At 32.8% G+C, this 21,735-nt stretch overlaps 1 protein-coding gene across 14 annotated transcripts; it reads right to left on the bottom strand.

Moving 5' to 3' along the window:
- Window positions 1–16,494: 16,494 nt before the first annotated feature.
- LOC114717850 (replication protein A 32 kDa subunit B-like) lies at window positions 16,495–20,650 on the bottom strand. 14 transcript variants are annotated; one of them, XM_028903064.1, is made up of 10 exons: window positions 20,474–20,650; window positions 20,087–20,197; window positions 19,921–19,988; window positions 19,759–19,800; window positions 19,316–19,393; window positions 18,075–18,153; window positions 17,858–17,941; window positions 17,671–17,744; window positions 17,064–17,132; window positions 16,495–16,984 (listed from the first exon to the last, which is right to left on the bottom strand). In XM_028903064.1, exons 3-10 carry the CDS (start codon window positions 19,935–19,937, stop codon window positions 16,903–16,905), a joined length of 525 nt encoding a protein of 174 aa, XP_028758897.1. In that variant the 5' UTR covers window positions 19,938–19,988; window positions 20,087–20,197; window positions 20,474–20,650; the 3' UTR covers window positions 16,495–16,902. The 14 variants fall into 14 exon arrangements, with proteins under 14 accessions (XP_028758897.1, XP_028758898.1, XP_028758904.1 ...); XM_028903065.1 differs by lacking the exon at window positions 19,759–19,800 and adding an exon at window positions 19,819–19,824 and having other exon boundaries at window positions 20,474–20,648; XM_028903071.1 differs by having other exon boundaries at window positions 19,766–19,818; window positions 19,904–19,988; window positions 20,474–20,645.
- Between the last annotated feature and the right edge of the window lie 1,085 nt (window positions 20,651–21,735).

Here is a 21,735-nt window from a genome sequence, read left to right as displayed (position 1 = left end):
TCATGCGCTATTCTATCATCTTACACAATAATGGACTGTAATTCATATTGCTTGTTTTTTATTAGAAGTCATGTTCATGTGAGTTTGTTTGGATGGGGAGAAAAGTTGAGGGGGGGGGGGGGAATGTAAGGATAGAAAATGGTGAGAGAAAAAAATTAGGGAAATAATGTAAGGATACAAAATGCAGTTTGATTGACAGGGTAAAAATGTCACAATGATAACATCTTTGCAATAGGATATATTATGTGTCATGTTGTTATCTCTGGCAAAGTAAGTTAAAGGTAAAAATCGTATTAAAATTAATACCATAAAATAATTTTAAATCCAGTGCACAAAAAATTTAAATTCAATTTATTTGTCATGAACACATTTTTCTACCGAAAAATCAAAATGGATAATTTTTAAAATAAAATATAACAACTTAAAATAATCAAACCAAATGTCATCTATAGATGTCAGTAAAACAAGACGGGATGAAAGACAATTTGACCACAAAAAAAAAGAAAGAAAAGAAAGTGATAGGTCCTGTCTATTATTTTCTCTCCTAATTGTTTAAAATTTTCTCTATTTTTTTCTTCCTACGTTTTCTTCTGACCTTCCAAAATTTCGGACTTTGTGAATGTGAATGGAGATATTTTTGCCAATTGATATTTTTTTTTAAACGTCAATAAATGATAATCAAAATTAGTACTACCTCGTCCCAAATATAAAATTCACTAAAATTGTATTCTCCTTAATCATCATTATCTTCTTCAGTTCCTAGAGATCCTTTCTCCTCCGAAAATTTCCCTGAGCAACACGACGTATGGAAATGGGCCGTTGGAGGAAAAATGTAAAGTGGATTCAGCAGAAGACATAATGATTCTTGTGGGCTTATCAACTTATGTCGTTGCCTATTAAAAGGTCGGGCCGATTCATTCTCTTAACATTTTAAGCCCACTTGATTTATACATATGAAGCCGAAAAGGACCCTTGAACATGCTTCTTCCCAACAAACATCAGAAAATGGATGTGACGATATAAATATAGATATTTATCAAGAAAATAATGAACAGATAATTAAATAATTTAATACAATGAAGTGGAGAACTTGTAAGTCGTAAGGTTCTGTTCATTACATAAAAAAGATATAAACTTGGAGTAGAATTTTTTTTTTTTTTAAGCTAAACTGCTTTTACATGTTTAGGATGCTTGCGTATGGACTAATTGGATGAGAAAAATTAAGAAAAAGAAATCTTCTTCTTGTTCAATCAATGGCGGGCATCGAAGAGAATTAGATTCAGAATCGTGCCTGGGTTCACAATTTGGCTGTCTCGTCAAAAGACTTTTATCTCCTATTTTTGAAAAGATCTTAACTTGGATAATGAATTATTGCTCCTCACAGTTTGTCAAGAGGGACTTGGTAAAGGTTATAGGTTACAGAAAATTCCCTTGCTAGTTACTAGAACAAGTTCTAGTCAAATATCATTGCATAATACCTTTCTATCTTGGTTAGTATTAATGTAGATATTTATCCGGTCAAAGTTTGTCAAGAGTGACTTGGTGAATACTAGAGAGGAGGTCTCGGAGGGGGAAGAAAAAGCTACATAGGTGTTAGTCCCATCTTTTTTATCTTGTTTTTTTTTTTCCCCCAGTAGGTCTTAGTCCCATATGCGCCTTAAGAGGTTGCCATAGGTATATTTTGCATTATTAACGATCAAATGAAATACCGTTGGCACCAAAAGAAAAAAAAAGAAGAAAATATCACTGAAAATTTTGAGAAACAAAAGATGTGAAATCAATTAGAAGAATAAGTAACCATACTTGCGTAATTGGTGCCTAAAATAAAGAAAATAAACATACTTGCGTAGTTTTGTGAGAAATGGGAGGTGCAGTGTAGGAGATACCGACAACGAGAAATTTTATCTTACGAAGTGTCATCCTCTCACATGGTGTCATCATATTCTACTAACAACTAAATTTTTAGATAAATTATTAATCTGAAGATTTACTCCACAATTTTATGAAGTATTTTCTTTAATTTTTTCCAAATCTTTTTGAAGGGCTTCCATACTTTTTGATCTATTCTTTTTATCCATGCAAATAGCCTTTTTTCATGCGTGTTGGAGACACCACCTAAGTGATTTTTTATCATTTTATTTTTAATAGATGACTCCAACTTTTCTTCTCATATGTTTATGGTGAATCTTATTTTTCTTCTACATGATGACACATCATCCATCATAATGTCATGACTCAGCTACCCCCACCTCAACACATGGAAGATCATTAAAATAAAAAATGTTGAAAAATTAGCGATAAAAACAGACAAAATAAGCAGCTCTTGGTGTGTGTGTATTGGTCTCACATTCAAATTAAGTAGATCAAGTCAAAGTAATCTAGTGGTTGTTTGTAATCCTTCAAAAACATTTTCTTTTTCATCATAATTTATGGATTACAAAGTATGTGAGGAAAATTTAAACACGACTTACATAAATAATGCTTGTTTAGGATTAGGGAGGTGTTTGGATAAAATCAAATCATAGTTTGAAGAATAGCTTCTAAAAAATGGATTTCTGGGAGAATAGATTTTATGAAGAATAAATTTTGTGAAAAAATGATTATGATAATGTGAGAGTGTTTGAATAGTTATTATTAGAAGTACTTTTTATATGTGCAAATTACTAAACAATACATAAGTTAATATGATAATTATATAAAAGATAGATTTTATAATATATTTTAATTTGAAAAAATAAACTTGTTAATAATATATATTTTACCAACATAATTAATAATATATAAGATAATGTAATTAATAAATAATTAATATGTGTATATATATTTATAAAATATAAGATTAAATATGTTTATAAAAAATAATTAAGGGATGTTAAAGTCACATTATCATTAAGATCTACTCTAACAATCACAATCATACTCTCCAATTTAAGCCAAAAACAGCATGAATTCACTTTTTCTGAAACCATAGTTTTGAGTCCAAAATCATAGTTTGTTAATTTTTCCCATGTTTGGCAAATCTGGGACCCAAACCGCCATGGTTTCTTATGTTACCCAAACAGGCCTTAAGTTAGGATTCTCAAAATCACTTGTTCACACAATTCGAAACAAAACCTCTTTCATATACATACCTCGTATATCATAAATTATGATTAAAAGTTACTTTTGAAAGATTCTACTATGATTCCAACACAAGTCATAAGTGTTTTTGAGCATGAGAACATAATCCAAATTCGCACTTGGGCTTCTAATTCTTTCAAATTACTTTCAAAAATTCTATTCAATGAAGATGGAATCTTTGACAACTTTGGATGCAAATCAAACTGCTATAGCACAAGTGTTATTTTCATTAGTGAGATTGAAAAACATTAAATATTTGTCTTTATGTGATTATAAAGGATCAGCTCGTGATGTATTTCCGTCATTTGTTTTGTCTTGGATGTCACTAACACACTGTTTAGAGTCCTTGTCTCGAGCATTTCAGATCTTGTCATCTTTAATTAGGGGCCTATCACATCCCTCATTTTCAAGAAGATGTGAAACATCAAAAGCAAGAACAAGTACATCTCAAGCTTCATGTCAAAATACTCCATCGTTACTTGAATCTAATGAGCAAGTTCACATGGAAAGGTCAGAAATATTGATGAGTTCCCTGACTATTCAAGTAGGATGGTGCAAGAAAATTATGGCTGCCATTCCAAAGAGTATTTTAAAGGGGGAATTACAATTAAGTCCCACAGAAAAGAAATAATTACCAAAATGTTCCAATAACAATCTCAACAGCTTATAATGATAAATTCTATAGTGAGAATGACAATTTTTGGGACTTGTTTTTTAATTGTTTTCCTTACTTGGGACCTCATTGTAATTCTCTCTCTTTTAAAAGTGTTTCTCTTTATCTTAATTCTCTACCACCACATATGCATAGTATTTTCAAAATTGGCAAAACACCTTTCTGTTTTACATGTTTAAATAATTAGAGTAAATATTGTTGGAGGTATAATAGTATAAAATGTGCTCTTATCAATGTCATATCTATGTGATGTGCTAGATCATACTTTTTGTAATATTTGGTTTTTTTTGGGTAAATGTACACAGTATGAGGAACACTATTTACCATTCAACCCAATGACAAACTTGTTGGCCAAATATGAAACATTGAAGTTTTCCATTTGTTTAGAGTATCAACTCTAGTGACTATTATTTTCTACATTTTCTCAATTGAGTGGGGTGACTTTTTCCTTTTGTTCTTGGAATAGGGATAGAGGAATGAAGGGCTTCACTATTCTCTACCTAAAGAAAATAATCATGATTGGTTAGTTTTTGAACATGAGGGATCTTTGTCATTTAAAGTTCCTCAAGTTTTTTGTCATAGCTTAAAAGGAATGGTCCTCAACATTATTTATTCATCTCTTCAAGATAGCATGTCATCTATATAATTGTTGGTATTATGATGAAGAATTTCACAAAGGTTCTACAAGCAAGAAGTTGCAACAACTTTTTCTGATGAAGAATGGCAGAGCATAGTGTCTAATTTGAAGCCTGGAAATGAGGTGGAATTTGAAATTAAGTTTGGTCATAAATATATCGTGGTGAACAAGACTGCATCTATCTTGTATATGCTAAAGAAATGGACATGTTGATCACCTCTAAATGATAATAAAGCATAAAGATAAGGTACATTTGTTATATTTTAGTTAATTGAGGTTGTTATGATATAGTTTTCTCTTTTACTTACTTCTAAGTATATCATGATTTTTTTTTTGGTATAAAGAGTAATACTTCAAGCTCATGGCTTCACTTGGATGAGAAGCAAGTGTTCTACCAAAAAAATGAGAGTGAAGAGTGATAGGTTGAAGGCACTTTGACTTGTGTTTTCCAATTTTTGTGTTTTTTGTTGTGGATAACAAATAAACATGCATCCTGTCTACTGCCACGCCTTATGTCATATATAATACTATCTTTATCACTCTCATCCCCTCTGTTATGAATATCTATTTATATAGTTTGTTGGTGATAATTATAATAGTGCAACTACAAATTGATTTTTCTTAATCACATGTTGTTGACTTGATATTACAATAGTGATATTTTGGTGACCAATTTTGCTACCTCAAATCAAACTTTTTGATTGAAAATGTTTGAAGATGATCATGTTTTGTAGGTAAATTGTCTTTTAAGAAAATCACTACCATTAATGTGTCACGCCTCAACAGAAACTTGTTTCCTGCCTGGTTAAAGCACCAAGCAACTTCAACAATGGAAGCTAAAAGTACAACCTAAGCATCTACTCCGAAGTGCTTGACACAGTACTCTTCCCACAATAGACAACAGGTGTAAACGCAAATTTGGTCAATGGTGGCTCAGGTTTGGAAACTTTTGAACATTATTTTCTTTTATGTAACTTGGGTGAATTATACTTGGTGTAGTAGCCAGCTGAGGATTATCATCTCCAAGTGCTGGTATACTTAGAAATTAATCACCTTGCTTAGCGCTCATTGATCATAATGCAATAGAACCCGTGTGAACTTGATGTGCAGCGAGTGAGAATTTGAATGATATATTGATAAGTCGCTATACTTAAGTGATTTGAGAGCTATTTTATGGTGAATTTAGAGAGTCATCTAAATTTTGGAGCTTACTTTATTGTAAACAGTGGTTTTCTAAGCATTTTTCCAGTTGTTTATCTTGTGTTTGTGTGATTCTAGGTGACCCTTGAGCAGTGTATAGATGGAACCAGATGACTTATGGATAGCTCAGTTTTGTGTTTCGTTCTAATAAAAGTACTGTAGACGCTAAGTGGTTTCTTCTTTGGGATGGTGTCAAACTGAATATTGATACAGTATTTGACTGTAGTTGCCTTTAATTGTGAAGCTTCTTTTTGCTCTGCTGATCAGCTTTTGAAAGTGAGACGCTTAGCTTTTAAGACTAAACCAAATAATTTAGAGTCTCTGTGAAGAATAATATTAAGTGTCCTAACTGAGAAGTGTGATGCTGTGTGAGATGACGCATCACACCATATGAAAGGTAGTCTTAAGTTTTGTCTCAGGTCCCAGGGTAGGGCCGATTCATGCTCTAAACATTTTAAGCCCATTTGATTCAATTATGCATATGATGGTAAGAAAGCCCCTTGATTGTGCTTCTAAACAAGCATCGGGAGATGGATGTGATAATTAATATGGATATAACCATTTGAAAAGAAAATACTGAACAAATAAATAAGTAAATAACTTAATAATAAAATGAAGAGGACAATTTATAATTCGTATGGTTCTTTTTATTAGAAATTTTTTAGGTGGTAAACTGATCTACGTACTACAAGTAGATCAATTCAAAGCAATTTAGCACTCTAGTTATTTGAAGTTAGTCTTAAAAATTCTACGAACTTTGTTATTTGGTTCTCAATTTAAAGTTATAATTTTAGAGAACATGATGAGAGTCTGGAATCTAAAAATTAAAGTAATTTTTTATCGAACAAAAGAATGACAACCTTTAATCTTTAACCTTAGAATAAAAAGTGGATGAGCCTTTTTTTAGGAAAGGTCATTCAATATATAATTCTCTCCTATTCTAAACATAAGACTTAATTAACTAATTTTAAGAAATTAAAAAATTGTTAAGTTGGCTATTTTTTATTATTTGGAAAATTTTTTGGAGGGGATAGAAGAAACTGAGTGAGTTTTTATACGGTTGAAAAAATGGGAGGAAAAAGAAGACAAAGTTTTTCTTCCCATGCCCTCCTCCAAAATTGAGAATTTTTGCATATAAGGGTATAATTATGGAATTTGCAAGTGGCCAAAAATGAACTATGATAGCCAGCTCATGATCCACTGAATAGGAAACACAACCATCTAATGGGTCTTATTCAACAAAATGTCTCTTTTTCTTGTCATGGTCCCCTGCGAAAAGACTTGTAAATATGAGATCGGGGGTTTGGCGAGATTTTTCAAACCTACTAGTGACATACACAAGAAATACGTGTGGATCATCATTAGGACCACCATACTTGCTGGTTATCGATGATCAGATTAACCAGCTAGAGTTAGCTTCTTTCATCATATATTGAACAGAAATAAAAGCCTTAATAATAGCAAAAAGTCTTGTGTTGCTTGTAATATCAAGTGGTTAGTGTCTGTTATTCAAATTTCAAAAACGAAAGTGTGACATATATTTCAAAGACCTTGCACTTAGAAGGATAGAGATGGAAAGTCAGATCAGATCGGAACATTCAACCAAATCCACAGAAGTACTTGTCAACCTTCTTTCTTTTTTGGGTCAAACTTGTGAACACTTAAATAAACAATTGAACTTCGAGGAACCAGATGGCGCAATTTGCTCTATTCAGCAGCAGTCGTAACTGGCACAAAATTTTCATTTTGCACAATCCAATAACGTGGAAGGATGATGCCCCTAAATTTTAAGCTAGCTGTATAACCCCCCTCCCTCCTCAAACTTCATCAAGTTTAAAATTTAAAATGTTAAGGGAGAGCTATGAAAATGGTCTTAGCTTTGGGGGTTTTAGATAAGACGAATCTTTAGAACTGGAGTGTGCAGACAAGAGTACGGTAAATTTACTCTTTTCCATGTTGTTTTTTCTGCATTTCTATGACTGTGAATTTAATGAGCATCTTGGTTTTTGGCTCAACATAGGGGAATTCTGCTAGAAAAGTGTAGTCTTGGTTTCTAGGAGGTGTGGTTTTGGAGGAAGAATGAACAAGACTTCAGTAAGCCTCTATTCTTGTTACTTTCTAGTCTTGAATGAATTCTTGCATGACGAATTGACAGTATAATCAATGTTTGATTTATTATATTCTGAAATTAGGAATTGAGATTGATTTATTATATTCTAAAATTAGGAATCGAGATTCTTGATTATGGTGTTGGACCATTTGTGGCGATAGAGATCAAGTATTTGTAACAGTAGGTAATTGTAGTAATGATACTTCTTGATTGTGTTAAGCGCAAATGTGATACTGTTTGATCGGCATGTGTTCTTGCATCAGGAAGCAACAAATAACACAAGATCTCTTCTTCAAGCATTTACAAGGAAGCCTTTTAATTGCATCATCCTGTTCATAATTTATCAAACCATCAAAACAAGGTGGTGGAAAATTTGAAGCCGGACCAAGTACATTCTAAATCACACAAAAACTTCAGCATTAACTTGTTCTCATGACCAAGTATGACGCGATCATCACCATAATCTCTAAATAAAACAAGGTAGTACCCTATCTTGGAAACTCAATTACTATTTTTAAGTATAATTTATGATCAATATGCTAATAAAACAGTCACTCCACGTTACCCAAAACACCCGAGGGGTGATATTCAGAGCAAAGAGTCATCCTTTTAAATCACAACTAACTGGAGGCACTTTGAAACATCATTTCTTAACCTCCTTTAGTGCATATCTAGAAGCTTTACGGTTTAATTGGATCACAAAACAAGCTCATGGATTAAAAATTCAAAATTTGTTTCTTAGGTTACTATTCACTGGTTACTTCTAGATTTTTAGTCCAATTTTAGAAATTCATAACTAATTATAAAAAAATGTGTTGACCTGGTTCAAAATTTTATTTGAAACTCTTTCAATTCTATATAGTAAAAAAATACTCTATAATTCATTTACTTGCTCAATTTGTATAATTAATTGTGTGAAATTTACTGTTCACTTGGTAAAAACTGTATTTTTCAGTTTTTCTACCTTAACTTTGAGCAGTCATAACTCTTAGCATATACATTTATTTTAAGTGATTTACTACTCTTTTTAAAGCTCCAAACTTGTACTTTATGTATGCTACAAATTTCATGGGTAGATTCAATTGTTTGCTTTACGTTCACTCTATTTCAAATTCGTGGCTCATTTAAGGATAGTTTATCCCTCTTACTTGCATTAATAATTCATAATTAATTCTTTTCATGCATATTACTATTCCATCAATGCATTAACCATTTCCATACATCATCATAGCCAATTATATATGCTATTATTATCATTTATCATTTATCATCATATAACATTAATGGTACATTTATATCATATATTGACATACAAATTTCACAATATAATCCAATGCATTTCCTCAATTCTTTTTCTCTTTTCCTTGCTTCCACTCATGCATCCTCTTACTTACTCATTAACACCTATTAGGGTTGGTTAAAAGAGGGTGAGATTCAGAAAAATCTCAATAGCAAACAATTACCTATATGCATAGAATACTGATGCTTAGTGGATGATATGCTTTGTTATATGCTTTCATGCTTATAAAATGACATGATTTAATGTTCAATGTTTTATTCACACATGGAAATGGAATATACAAGAAATAGAGCAACATTCAACCTTTCATAATCTAGATGATCATCAAGCAACATCAACACACAAGCATACATATCAAGCACAAAATAAGGGTAAGTTCACTACCTTGTGTCTTTAAGTTTCCTCTTGTCCTCTTTGGCTCCTTTTTGCCTCCAACTATCAAAGTTGCTTGATCAACCTTCCAATTTCTCTTTCTTAATATCTCATGGCCCTAAATATATCAAAAGATAATACCATATGCTTAGTAGAGCCATGAAATCAAACACATTCCATCCTTAACTTTTTCTTGAACATAGTTTAGCCTTAATTTTTAAGCTTTATTTTCCATCTTTCTAAATTTAATCCTGCATGCTATTCCTACATAATTTTATATGTAGAATCTATTTCTAAGTTCAAAATTATCAAAATCAAATTCCTCCCTGCTCAAACCAGCTTGGCCAAATTGTTTAGGGTTTAAGGGTTTAAAATTCCCATTTTCAATTCTAATACTTCCAAACTTGTTTCCTCATTTGCACCCTTCACAATTTTTCATTTTAAACATATTGGAAGTACCAAAATCTAACCCTAGCCTCAAGCACCAGCCCTGGCTGAAAATGTAACCCTAGGTACACAATCATGAAATCTTTCACAAATCAACTCAAAATCACTTGATTCTCATTCCTTTTAACCCTTTAACCATCATTCTAACATCTATTTCATCTTCTTTTAACACTATCAATTTTGTGCATCATGTCCCCTTAGGGTTTCAAGCTCCCAAAATCCAACAAAACCACAATCAAACTCAACAAGATAAGTAGAAAGATAAACTACTACATCAAAAACCATAAGTATACTTTGTCTTAGACCTTGATCTTACATGGTTTTCCTTGCTCTTTCTCTTCTCCTTCTTCCTCTTCAAGTTTTGGTCTCGTCTCCCCCTCTTTCTCTCTTGGCCGAAAGGTTATGCAAATGGGAGGGGAGGGGTATTTATAAAAATTTGCTTAAATCTTAGCCCTTTGGAGTAAATTTAATCAAATTTTTTTATCGATCCATAACTCTAAAAATATAACTCTGGGTACCAATACTACTTTTTTACTACAAAGAATTTTTTTAAATTTTTCTCAAGTCTAAAGTCAGCCCATAAACAGTTTATTTGGTCCTTTCTCGAATATTGTATACAGAGGCTTTAAATTCTGTCAACCTCTTCACCTTCTAGGGACAAAATTATTTTTAAAACCTGTGATAATTTTTCACATAGTATTCCCCATTTTACTCTCCTTATCTGAGGCCTCCTCATATTTTAAATAATTCAATTTTGACTAATATTTGTAATTAGTCAAAACCCTGTGAATTTTACCAATTTGCTCCGGGGATATTTTTATCATTTTTAACCTCATACGAGTCTCAAAACCTCATTTTTCATTTTTTTGGAATTTTTCTAAAATTTTTAGGTGTACTTTTCATCATTGTCCTTTCAACTCGCAACTATTTAAATTTACGATTAGGTCCCTGCTCGGGTTCAACCTCAGGGATCATCTCACTAAAGTTCCTAGCATAACCTTTGGTTTTTAATCATTTTTAATTCCTATACTCGAGCCTTCGAGACTTTATTGGAGTCTTTAACTTGCCTGTCTCGTGGTTCCAAAAAGCTCTTATTTTGCAATTTAGTCCATCGGAATCTTCTCGTCCTTTCAAGGAACTTCTAGAACTCCTGCAAAAAAGAGTCTGGTAGTTTACCCATCTCAGGCTAATTTTGCTACTTCTATGCCCAAAATTTAGGATGTTATACTCTTTAAATTTTACAAAAGCCCCTTTACCCTTGAAGCATTGCCAATAAGGATATTTGTTGCCTAGTATGACACAATCATCATCATAATCCCTGACAGCCAATCCCTGTTTAATACTACCTCCAGTTCTTAATATAAGAACTAGTCTGACATTCAATTTGATCTTAAATATAAGACCTCAATCCACTTTGTCTCTTATATTTATCTATATTTTTTAAGGTAGTCCTTCTAGTTGTTGCACATGTTAAATATTTCATTAAATGATAGTTCTAGCTAATATATACATGATTAGTGAGGGTATTTTAGAAAAGACAACACCTATTTATTACAAATAACTAACTTAACTAATTTTCTTAACTTGCTCAAATTAATCAAACTAGTTCTTATATTAAAGACCAGAGGTAGTAACGCAATCATTAGCCCTAATAATTCAAAGCCAAACGTTCATTTCCAATTTTATTAAAACAAGAACAGTAATGGGGAAGGACTAGTTTTTAAAAAATTAATTATATATATAGAGTGGGAGAGGACCTGTATAATACACTTTGAAAGAGCACTAGTTACTTGGTCGTTGTTTCCAATGTGAGTTAGTCAATTAGAAGACGTCTCAAACATTCGTCTGGCCTTGATAACTTATTAGGAAAATCTTATAAAATAAGTATACAATGCTCGTCGTTGTGATATGCGCTCAATGAGGACCTAAGTGTAATCTAATTCCAAAAGCAATTTAAGCTAATTAAACATATTACGTATAAGAGATGTGTTGGAAAAAGCTTATTTTGATAACTTATTTTGAATATATTATAATAAAAAGGTTTAAAAAATAGAATGTTTTTCTCAACAAAACCTTCATGATTAACTTTTTTTCTTTTAATTCTAAACAAACTGCCCTAACATGATTTGGTTCCCTATTAAAAAAAAATTCAAGCAATCATTTTATTTTTCATTCAAATTCTCAAGTGGAGTGTTTTATATATATATATATATATATATATATATATATATATAAACGGTTGTATTAAATTCAAGCCTCTTGAATAGAGAAAAGCCATATTTTGAATTTTTTTAACAAACTAAACAAAAAAAGGGAAAAAAAGGGTTAAGTGTTCTATGACCTAGATTCAAGTCAACGACAAGTTGTTTAAGTGGTCGGGCAAGCCACCATGCTTAAATGAGGTCTCAAACATTGCGTTGACCAGTTTATATGTATGTGAGCGTCTAATTACTCAAACTTAAAAAAAAAAAACACACATAATTCAAAGAGGCAAAGAAATGATGGACCACAATGCATGTAAAATATGAAAAAGTACGCTTGAGTTGAGTTTCCAAGATAGGGTACCGCCTTGTTTTCTTTAGAGAATATTAGTCTATAAGAGATTAACAAACATTCAAGTTGAAACCAATAAACATTGAAGGTTTATTCATAAAGTTATAACTCTGGTTAAGAATGTTACTTAATTATAATACATAGAAGGTAACACTTAACTTAAGGGGACTTATCACCATGATTCTAATAACATAGCCTTAATTAACCTTGACACGTCAATTAATATATAATGTACAGGTTAAGTGGGAGAATGTAATATATTTTAATTATATTATATTATATTATGTAATAAATTTTAATTATATTATATTATACTACTTCCGATCATAATTATAAGAGCTAGTTGACTAATCTGAGGAGATAAAAAAAAGAAATTCAATTGAATATTTGTCAAAGATAGGTGTTGTCTTTCATAAAATATCTTTGCTAATCAAGTGTATTGGTTAGAATTATCATTATTAAAAGGACTATTTTGGAAAAAACTGCATAAATATTAGAGAAAAGTGAATTAGGGTCTTATATTTTGGACCAAAATAAAAAACAAACGAGGTCCTATATTAAGGACCGGAGGTAGTATTATGTTATGTTATATTTTGTTCTCATTAAAATATCCTAAGTATGGCCCATTAATCAATTAGACCTAATTCAGGTAGGATTTTAGACTCAACTCTTTTTATTCATTTCATGACCTTGATAGTAGGATGTGTTTTTTATGGTTGACTAAGTGAGCATTTGAGAAAACCTAATACATGGCTCTTCGAGGTTCCCTAACTAGTGGCGGCTTTTCTTAGTCCCATCATTATGCCCACCTCCCAATTAGAAAAGATTCTGACATTTCTTCTGCTAACATGTTTTTATAATTTTAGATATTCTAATTCAGATCTAGATTGAGAGTATTCTAAATTGGTCCTATAGAGAGGTATTTATAAGTCTTCCGTCACAACTCTAATAATTATAGAGTTCCAAATGATTGTTTTGGATAAATATATATATTTTCATATGATTTGTTCTGACAACATTATTATAGTTGTGTCTAATATCATTTTTGAGAGGCTTGATAATAGTATTTGCTTAATTAATGCAATCTAACTGGGAGATTGTTAGAAGATTTTTTTAATTGTGTATTTGCATTAATTAGTTACAAGGTCAAGGATGTTAGTTAATTATTTAAGTCCATTACACCCTGGTCTTTATGATTTTGTGTGAACTGTGATGGACGGACCGCGCAAGTAAACCCACGGAGTAGAGGTCTAGCCGATAAGCGGTGAGCTAGTCTGTTACCTTCCTCCTTAGAGGAAGATAAGATCTTTTGCATGCATTATAGCCAGTAGGGGTGCTCACGGGACGGGACGGGACCGGGACAGACCCGTCCCGGTGAACAGGGACGGGACAGGGTTTTAGTCCCGTGTCCCGTCCCGTTCCCCTCCCCCTTTTTTTTTAAAAAAAAACTATAATTTTTTATATGAAATTTTTTTATGTTATAATGCTTATTTTTTGTTAGGCTTCTAAAGATAAAAACATTATAAAAAATATTATGTAGAAAACTCAATTATATAATATAAAAAAAGTGTAAAAACAATACTGTAAAAAAAAATACGATAAAAAAAACACCTTTATGAATTATTTTATTGAGGAAGGAGATGTTGTTGAGATAATATTACAACTTAAGAGTTAAAAATCACTATAAAAATAATAATAATTATTATTAATAAGTAAATTGAATAATCTAATAATTATTATTAATAAATAATTTTTTTAAGAAAAAATATCCTGGGACGGGACGGGACGGGACACTGTCCCGTCCCGTCCCGAACTCACCGGAACCGGGACGGGACGACCGGGACGGGACAAATTGAACACCCCTAATTATAGGAGATGGTTGGTTAGACAAGTAACCCACCTCAGTTGAGAACTAGCTTTGGTGTCTATTACAGTGAAATGCTCATTGTTAAGTGAGATATGTATAATTTAAATACCGTTTTAATGATTTAAATTTAAAATTTTTAACTAATAATTTTTAAATAAAATTTTTTTTTTTGAAATATTGACATTTTTTTATATGTTGTACACATTAAAGTATTTTTTAAAAAAAATAAAAAAACTGAACTTCTCTTATTTGGATATCCATTATCTTTGCACAGAAACCACTTCCCTTAACTCATACATTTTCTCTGCTTTTCTTTAAATATCTGTAAAGCTAAAAAAGCCTGTGTTTATTTGGACCTATTTATGTTAAAAACTTATGAGCATGTTCACGTAAACCAAAACTATTTATCTCATATTCTATAAAGTTTGTGAATTGTCTGCTGTTGAGGTGATCAGAATACCTTTAAGGATATATAGTTTAATTTAACTATTTTCCGTACTACATCACCACCAAGGGTTTTATCATTATATCAAAGAGAGAAGATATGTATTAATTTTCGGTAGCTTCCAACTGTCACCAAATTTAAATTATGAAAAAAAATAATGGCCTACAACTTGACCCCAATATATATTGAAATTCCTAAATCTCATGAAGTTTGATGGCATCCAAACCAAAAGCCACATGTTGCTTCATCTTGCCGACAGCCAAATTTACATAAGCGAATTGACAATTATTTAGTATAGTCCACATCAAAATATCAACTTGACCCACAAAAGTCTGTCTCTCACACACAAATACGTATACGTGATCTTTTTTTTTTTTAATTCTCCACTACTATGGGATTGGAATAAGGACCAGGTTCTGTGTGGAATTTCACCACAAGAAAAGGCGCTTAGAGATTTTTGGGTAGATTTTGTACCGCCACCACTGTACATTTTATTAACGGAAAATAGTCAAAAAGAATAAGAAGAAGACACTCTGGTCTGCCTTTTTATTCTTTGTTGATCTGCCTTTTGAAATTCCTCATATTGCATACAATCTTGTAATTATAAACTAGGATCAATTTTTTTTGGGTACAAATTCTTGTCATTTTCTGTACAATACTCAATTTTGCGGTTGATTAAGATAATTGATTCATAAATCGGGGAAAGAAAAATAATCTGACATGACCCCAAAAGGGAATTGTAGATTTGGCAAATTATTTGACATGTCTGAGTTTGCACTCAAGCAATATGCAAGTGGAGATCGTCCACTAACAATAAAGAATTGAAGGGAATTATTGCTGCTTATTGATCAATTATAGTATTCTACAAAAATTATCCAAGTGTATTAAACCCTAAATTGACTATATTTGCCATCATGATTGAAATCACTTATAAGTATGTTTTACATAAGTCGAGACAAAATTCTTCTCATATATTTACTTCGTATTTCGTAAATTACGATTAAAAAACTATTTATAAATTATCTCAAACGGGCTCATTGTCTCCGTTTCCAAATGCAATAAAAAAATATACCTTCTCAATACTCTAAAAATTTTCAGGTAATTTTAGCTCTTTCTTGTCACTAAAAAGAAACGTAAGATTTAGGGGAATCATTTCTCACTCAATGGAAAGGGTTTCAGCTTCAACTGTTTTCCCAGTTGTTCTCTGATTCATTCACAGCAGAATGTAACGTGGGCTAGAACTGCTATTAGGCCCCAGTACTAACGCCCATAAAATGAATCCAATATTACATCCTAAGCCCACAATTTAAAGTTTTGTTTTCATGGCGGACGCTCCCAGGGGAACTAGCATGCATGGTGCAATTTATAGCTGAATTCCGCAAAAACGCCCAATGTTTTTTCTTTTTAAAAGGCTAATTGAATTGACGTGCAGAGATACTGGGAGTTCTAAAAAGGTAGGAAACATTAATTTATCGCCACATCACAAATCTATATTTATTACTCTTAATGTCCCCCTGGTTGTTTAAAGGTGGCGCTAAATTTCTTCCTATCTCCATCCATGCAAAAAAAAAAAAGTTATTAAAGAATCACGCATTTCATATCATATTTTTACCAAAAATCTCGTAACACGTGGGAACAAGCAAAAACTAATCTTATTCGTGAGTTGTACGAAATAGCAAGGCATCTCATAGCGGCATGCGAAGGATTCAATTTTAACATAAGCCCAATCGATGCCTGCAAATGGATTTTACAAATAACGTTCTTTCAGAATTCCTCTAGCAACCAAATCATTCTTTAAGAATTCCTCTAGCAATCCATTCAGCTTCTATAGGCTCAAAAAGTGTTTTGGCTTCTCACTACATAATATAGCTGCAAGATAACTACTGGTCCCCCAACAAAAGCCCCTCAACAAAGGTCCCATCATTCATGACAAACCCCTTTACAAGACAGGTTAATTACATATCAGTTAATCTGTACTAACTCATACTATCATTAGTAAGCGAGTAAAAAGAACACTAGAAACAGTAACATCAAGGTCTGGTACTAAGATTAAGGTTTAGCTTCTCTCCGTATTTAATGCAACTGCTACGATGCATACAGGGTTAAGCAGAGTCAACTATGCAATGGATAATCATTACCAGACCGGCTCAGATAAGGATCAAAGTCGTTGACGAGATGTCAACCATTGATAATTGACTTGTAATGATCAGCTATGGCTTCATAAATGGCGCCTTCCTCAACAAGATTTTTTATGGATAACCTGCAAAACCAGAACCTGCGTCAACATAGTCCTGCTAAGCAACATGAGAAGGGGAAGGGGGGAGGATAAATAGACAGACATGAGCTTATCCAAAGGAAGTCCAAGATGCAGTGCAATAAGATCCCGAGAGACACCCTCCTCTTTTGCCCTGAAGCAACAGAAAGACAAAGTTGAGTAATGGACCAAGTTTTGCAAGTAAAAATTTTAACAGAAACTACATGTGCATAATAGGATAATAACACAGAATATAATGATAAGGAAATTTTGAAGACCATAAAATGTTACAACAGTATGCACCTTAGGAAGCACTGGAGGGCCCACTTCAATTTTAAGCAAAGCTTATGTATACCAACCTTGCAATGTAAAATCAAATGTATTGCCTCACAGCTTAATTCTAATTCTTACCTAACCCGACATAATTCTCATGACTTGATATTACATGCCATTGCCATTTTTCTTTTGTTTGCTTCAAAAGGAAGATTTAAATTATTTTTAAGCAGTCATGTGGAAAGGCCTACAATCTAGAGATTAGTCTTTTTGTTCTCTCTTATTTTTTTCCTTTTCTTTTTTACCATAATAAGAAACAAAATCAAGGATAAATCCATCCACCCAGGAGGGCACCAGAGTTGGCCACATCTTCCATAAGATTAACTGCTAAACATACACAAATCACATTCTAGAATTACCTGTTCGAGGGAAGACGCAAGATCTCCAAGACCATATCTTCAACACTCTTCTGACCTTTGTGCTGACCAGAGAACTAGGAAGGACCAAAAAGGGGAGGAAAAAAAGAAGAAGAAGAGGGATTACACCAAATAAGATATTAATAAAGTGGTCAAAAATAAACTCATCATCTATAAATAGTCCTCTGACTTGATTTGAAGGGGCAGCTTGATAACCTCTTGTGGGATTAATAGGTAAGGAATTGTTCATAGATTGCTGATTCGGCACACTATTCTGTAAATTTTATGGTGTATGATAAGATAACTTAAAAATAAAAATAGTGGACAGCACGATCTTGCAAGAATCATGTATGCACATTTATGTCATGTCAAACCCAGATATAATTTGCGATATTCTAAACTAATACCCGTATCCTGGTATTATAGAGATGAGCGCATATACAATCGATGAAGTGACTTGCCATCTCGTTAAAGTCGCTCAAAAGCCTGGAAAAAAACACCAGAATAGATTTCAGAAGTAAGAAATATGGAACAAACAAATACAAGCAAATACGATAGGACTTTGCTAATGTAAAAGAACTAGCTATCAACCCATTATAAAAGCATTCATGGAGAATCAATGATAACCCAGGAAATTCATTCAAATAAACCTTTCCATATCATATAAATGTCAATAACTGGAATTTCGAATGAGCCGGGGCAAAAAAAAAAAAAAAAAGAACGCATAGAGAAATCTTGGGAAGTGATTCAAATGAAGATTAAACTATTAACAAAATAACAGCTTGGTCTCAACATTTACTCGATGACAGGATCGTTAGCCCACTTACGCTTATAATAATAGGACTAGTCATCCAAGTGACATAATTTTGTAGACTTGAAGCAGAGGCCAAAGTGACATAAACAAGGTGTATTGATTGGACTATTCATCCTACCCAATTTATTACTGCCGTAAAGAATTGTCTCTAAAAGAAAACGGGGTAGAAACAGGGAACTAGAGCTGAAACCAATAGACTGGCCAATTGTACAAGGGTCTAATGCATGAAGGGTCAGATGGTGGTTGAGGAAGCGGCTGGAAGACACTATTTAAGAAGGAAACCTGCCATGGGAAAACGGGGAAGAGAACCTTTAAGATAAAAATTAGGTAGTGAGCTAGATTCTCGAAAGCTAGCACTGGTCTTGTGTCATTATCCTCTTATTAATTTCTTCTCTTGTTCTGTCTGCTCTTATAGTGGCCAGATTGCTCTGCTATGTTACTAATTTCTCGTGCTGAATGAAGGAATCTTGCCAACTCCTGTCTTAATTTCTGGTTTGCATTTGTGATTGGTCTGGAGGTGTGTAACTGAAGTGTGTGCTTGGTCAGTCGCGTTTTACTGAATCTTGTTGGCACTGGCATGTGTCTGTGTGAGACAGTGAATTGGTCTCTGTAACCTGTCCAAGGAGTGCTTCTGCTTCAATATCAAATATAAGTGTCTTGCAGTGTTCTTTGTGTTATTCTAGCAGAATTTAGCAAGGTTCCTATCGTATGAATTTCTCAAAACCCAACCATCTTCACTATAGGCTGGCACTCTGACGGTATTACGTATGGAAGAAAATAAAGAAATATTGAACTGCTAGACTTGAATAATTAGACTTGATATTAATGACACACCTAAAAGAGAATACATTTAAGTTCCTTTTTCCCTGAAAACCTTTCAAGTGTCCATGTAAGCGCACATACATTCCATCCCTGAAACCAAAAAAAAGAAAAGGAGTTACTATATTTCATGGAACGAAATAAACGATACGTTCAAAAAGAGGTGGCAACTAGAAACATTAACTTTATAAACCATCTCACTGCAGAATGGCAGATAATGTTTGGACATGTAATGTTCTGAAATTCTGATTAGCAAGAAGATCATCAACTCATAAATCCATATTCATTGTGTAAAGTTACAACGCTAAAAAGTTTGATCGCAATGATCACATAACCGAGAAAAGGTTTTGTTTAAAGAGGAGACTAATGAAAGAAATTAAAAAGGTTATGAAACTAAGAAATCGTTAAAAAATAAATCACTAAGCGAACACAGCATTAGACATAAGCAGCAAAATTACCTGAGACCCTCCGCTTCATTGGTGTCTACATCTTCCTGGAGCCTGCTGATGCAAAATTACCTGTCACTGTAAAAATTTAAAAGACCAGGAAAGTAAAGTAAAAAAAAAAAAAAGGCAAAACACCGACAGATAAAAAAAAATCCACCATTTACTGCACTCAACTCTTCTAGTCCCATCATCTAGTACAAATGTAACATCAGTAATCCTTTCAGCTTTGTTGCACACCCTTCCTACAAGAGTGACATAGATACGATTTTAACTCAAATAATCAGAACAAAAGAAAAGAAGACCACAGCCAACGGTCAATTTGCAGTTGAAAAAAGCTCACATTATTAACATCCACGCCGTCGACAATCATATTAGACTTATCATCACTTGACTGAAATGCATCATTTATCTGCTTGACCCTCAGAGGAAGCAATGACTGAGCATCACGATTCTGCAAAAGCGGATTATCAAGTCGGTTCAGAAGTTAACTTTCAGCAGTAGCAAAGATAACTCGGCCAATAATTTTCACCAATATTCCAAAATATAAGCAAGCCAAGACGCAGCAAAATTACGTGGTTGCTAATTGCTCGGAGAAATTCAAATAAAAAAAAAAAAAAGAATAGATTGAACCAACTGTCGCAGTTCAGTTATTAGCAAACCAAAGCACTAATCGCACTTGCTAGAACATAAAGTGAGAGAGAGAGAGAGGTATGCCAAAGATATGGACCTTGGAGTAGGAGAAGGAAGGTTCATGGCCTTGAGCTGCCTGAGACGGCATAAAACCACCGCCGGCGAAGGATGCGCCGCCGTCGAAGTCGCTCGAATGGATGTTGTTCTGGCTCTGTGTGCAGTTCGGAAATCTTAACCCTAATAGCAGAGAGCAGTGAAACAGAACGCACTATTCCAGACATTTGAAACTGAAATTTCCATGGAGCACCTATGACTGGCGTGGTTTTAAATTCTTCGGTACGAAAATCAATTAGTTCGTGCCATTCTTCTTCCACTATCCTCCAGCCTGAACTAACTCCGCGTGCTCTTATATTTTCGTCTCTTCCATTTGGGTTAAAAAAAAAAGATTAAAAAATTAAAATTAGTTTTTTGCTTGGGTCTTTTTTGAGTAGGATGGTATCGCTGTCTCAGAGTATTCCAGCACAAACGGCCAGACTAATCCCAGGTGCACTCGCAGGTATCGAGCCCATGACATGGTAGGGAAAGCGCCTTGCGTTCCCGTTTGTGACCAATCGGACCCGACCCTTACAGGCTTTGTTTGGGTCTTTTTATTACAATGCTACAAGTACTATGCATATTGATATTTTGCATTCCCTTATTCTAAGCCCAAATTCTTTAAATTAACTTTTTTTTATTTATAGTATTTTATTTTAGCCATAATTTTGAATCAATTAAGCTCAATCTCTAATGTAATTTATATATATGTATTGTTATCATTTTACTTTTTTTCTTTTTATTTCAAATTTTATAACTTTCACCGTATTATCTTTTCAACTTACCTCTCATATCATTATCATTGTTTCTATTATATTTATTTTCTTTTTATATCAAATTCTAACTTAGTTAAAAGTTAAAACTATAGGTTACTTTAATAAAAATATGAAAATATTTTAAAGACAGTTGATACTCATATCACTGATTTATTAGGTGGGAATAAAATTTGTAAGTACAGCCTTAATTAAATATTTCCTTTCAACCCTTCAAAACTAGCTCTTGTGAACGTTTCTAAGCAATTTAGCTTGAAGGTTTTTTTATTTGTGATTTTTTTTAATAAAGCTAGACAATTTAATCATAAAAAGCATCTTAATTAGTGTACTTTTAAATGACCAATGCCCAGTTAAGAACCATTAATATTTGGTTATCTCAGCACAAATAAGTGTCACGGCCATCTATATATATATCTTTTTCATTTTTTATTTTTTTAACAAGTAATAACTTAATTTTCATGAATCAAAATCCCTGAATTTCAACATAATAAAG

The sequence above is a fragment of the Neltuma alba genome, unplaced genomic scaffold (genome assembly GCF_004799145.2).
Source record: "Neltuma alba isolate B1F8T4 unplaced genomic scaffold, ASM479914v2 tig00011778_pilon, whole genome shotgun sequence".
Classification (NCBI taxonomy): domain Eukaryota; kingdom Viridiplantae; phylum Streptophyta; class Magnoliopsida; order Fabales; family Fabaceae; genus Neltuma; species Neltuma alba.
Note: the sequence above shows the minus strand (reverse complement) of the source record. Positions and strands in the feature narration are given on the sequence as shown.

Coding starts and splice junctions, on each gene's coding strand:
- LOC114717850 (XM_028903064.1), bottom strand. Junction 17,942..18,074: donor TCTATAATACCAGGATACGG/GTATTAGTTTAG, acceptor TAAAATTTACAG/AATAGTGTGCCGAATCAGCA. Junction 17,745..17,857: donor AAGCTGCCCCTTCAAATCAA/GTCAGAGGACTA, acceptor GGTCCTTCCTAG/TTCTCTGGTCAGCACAAAGG.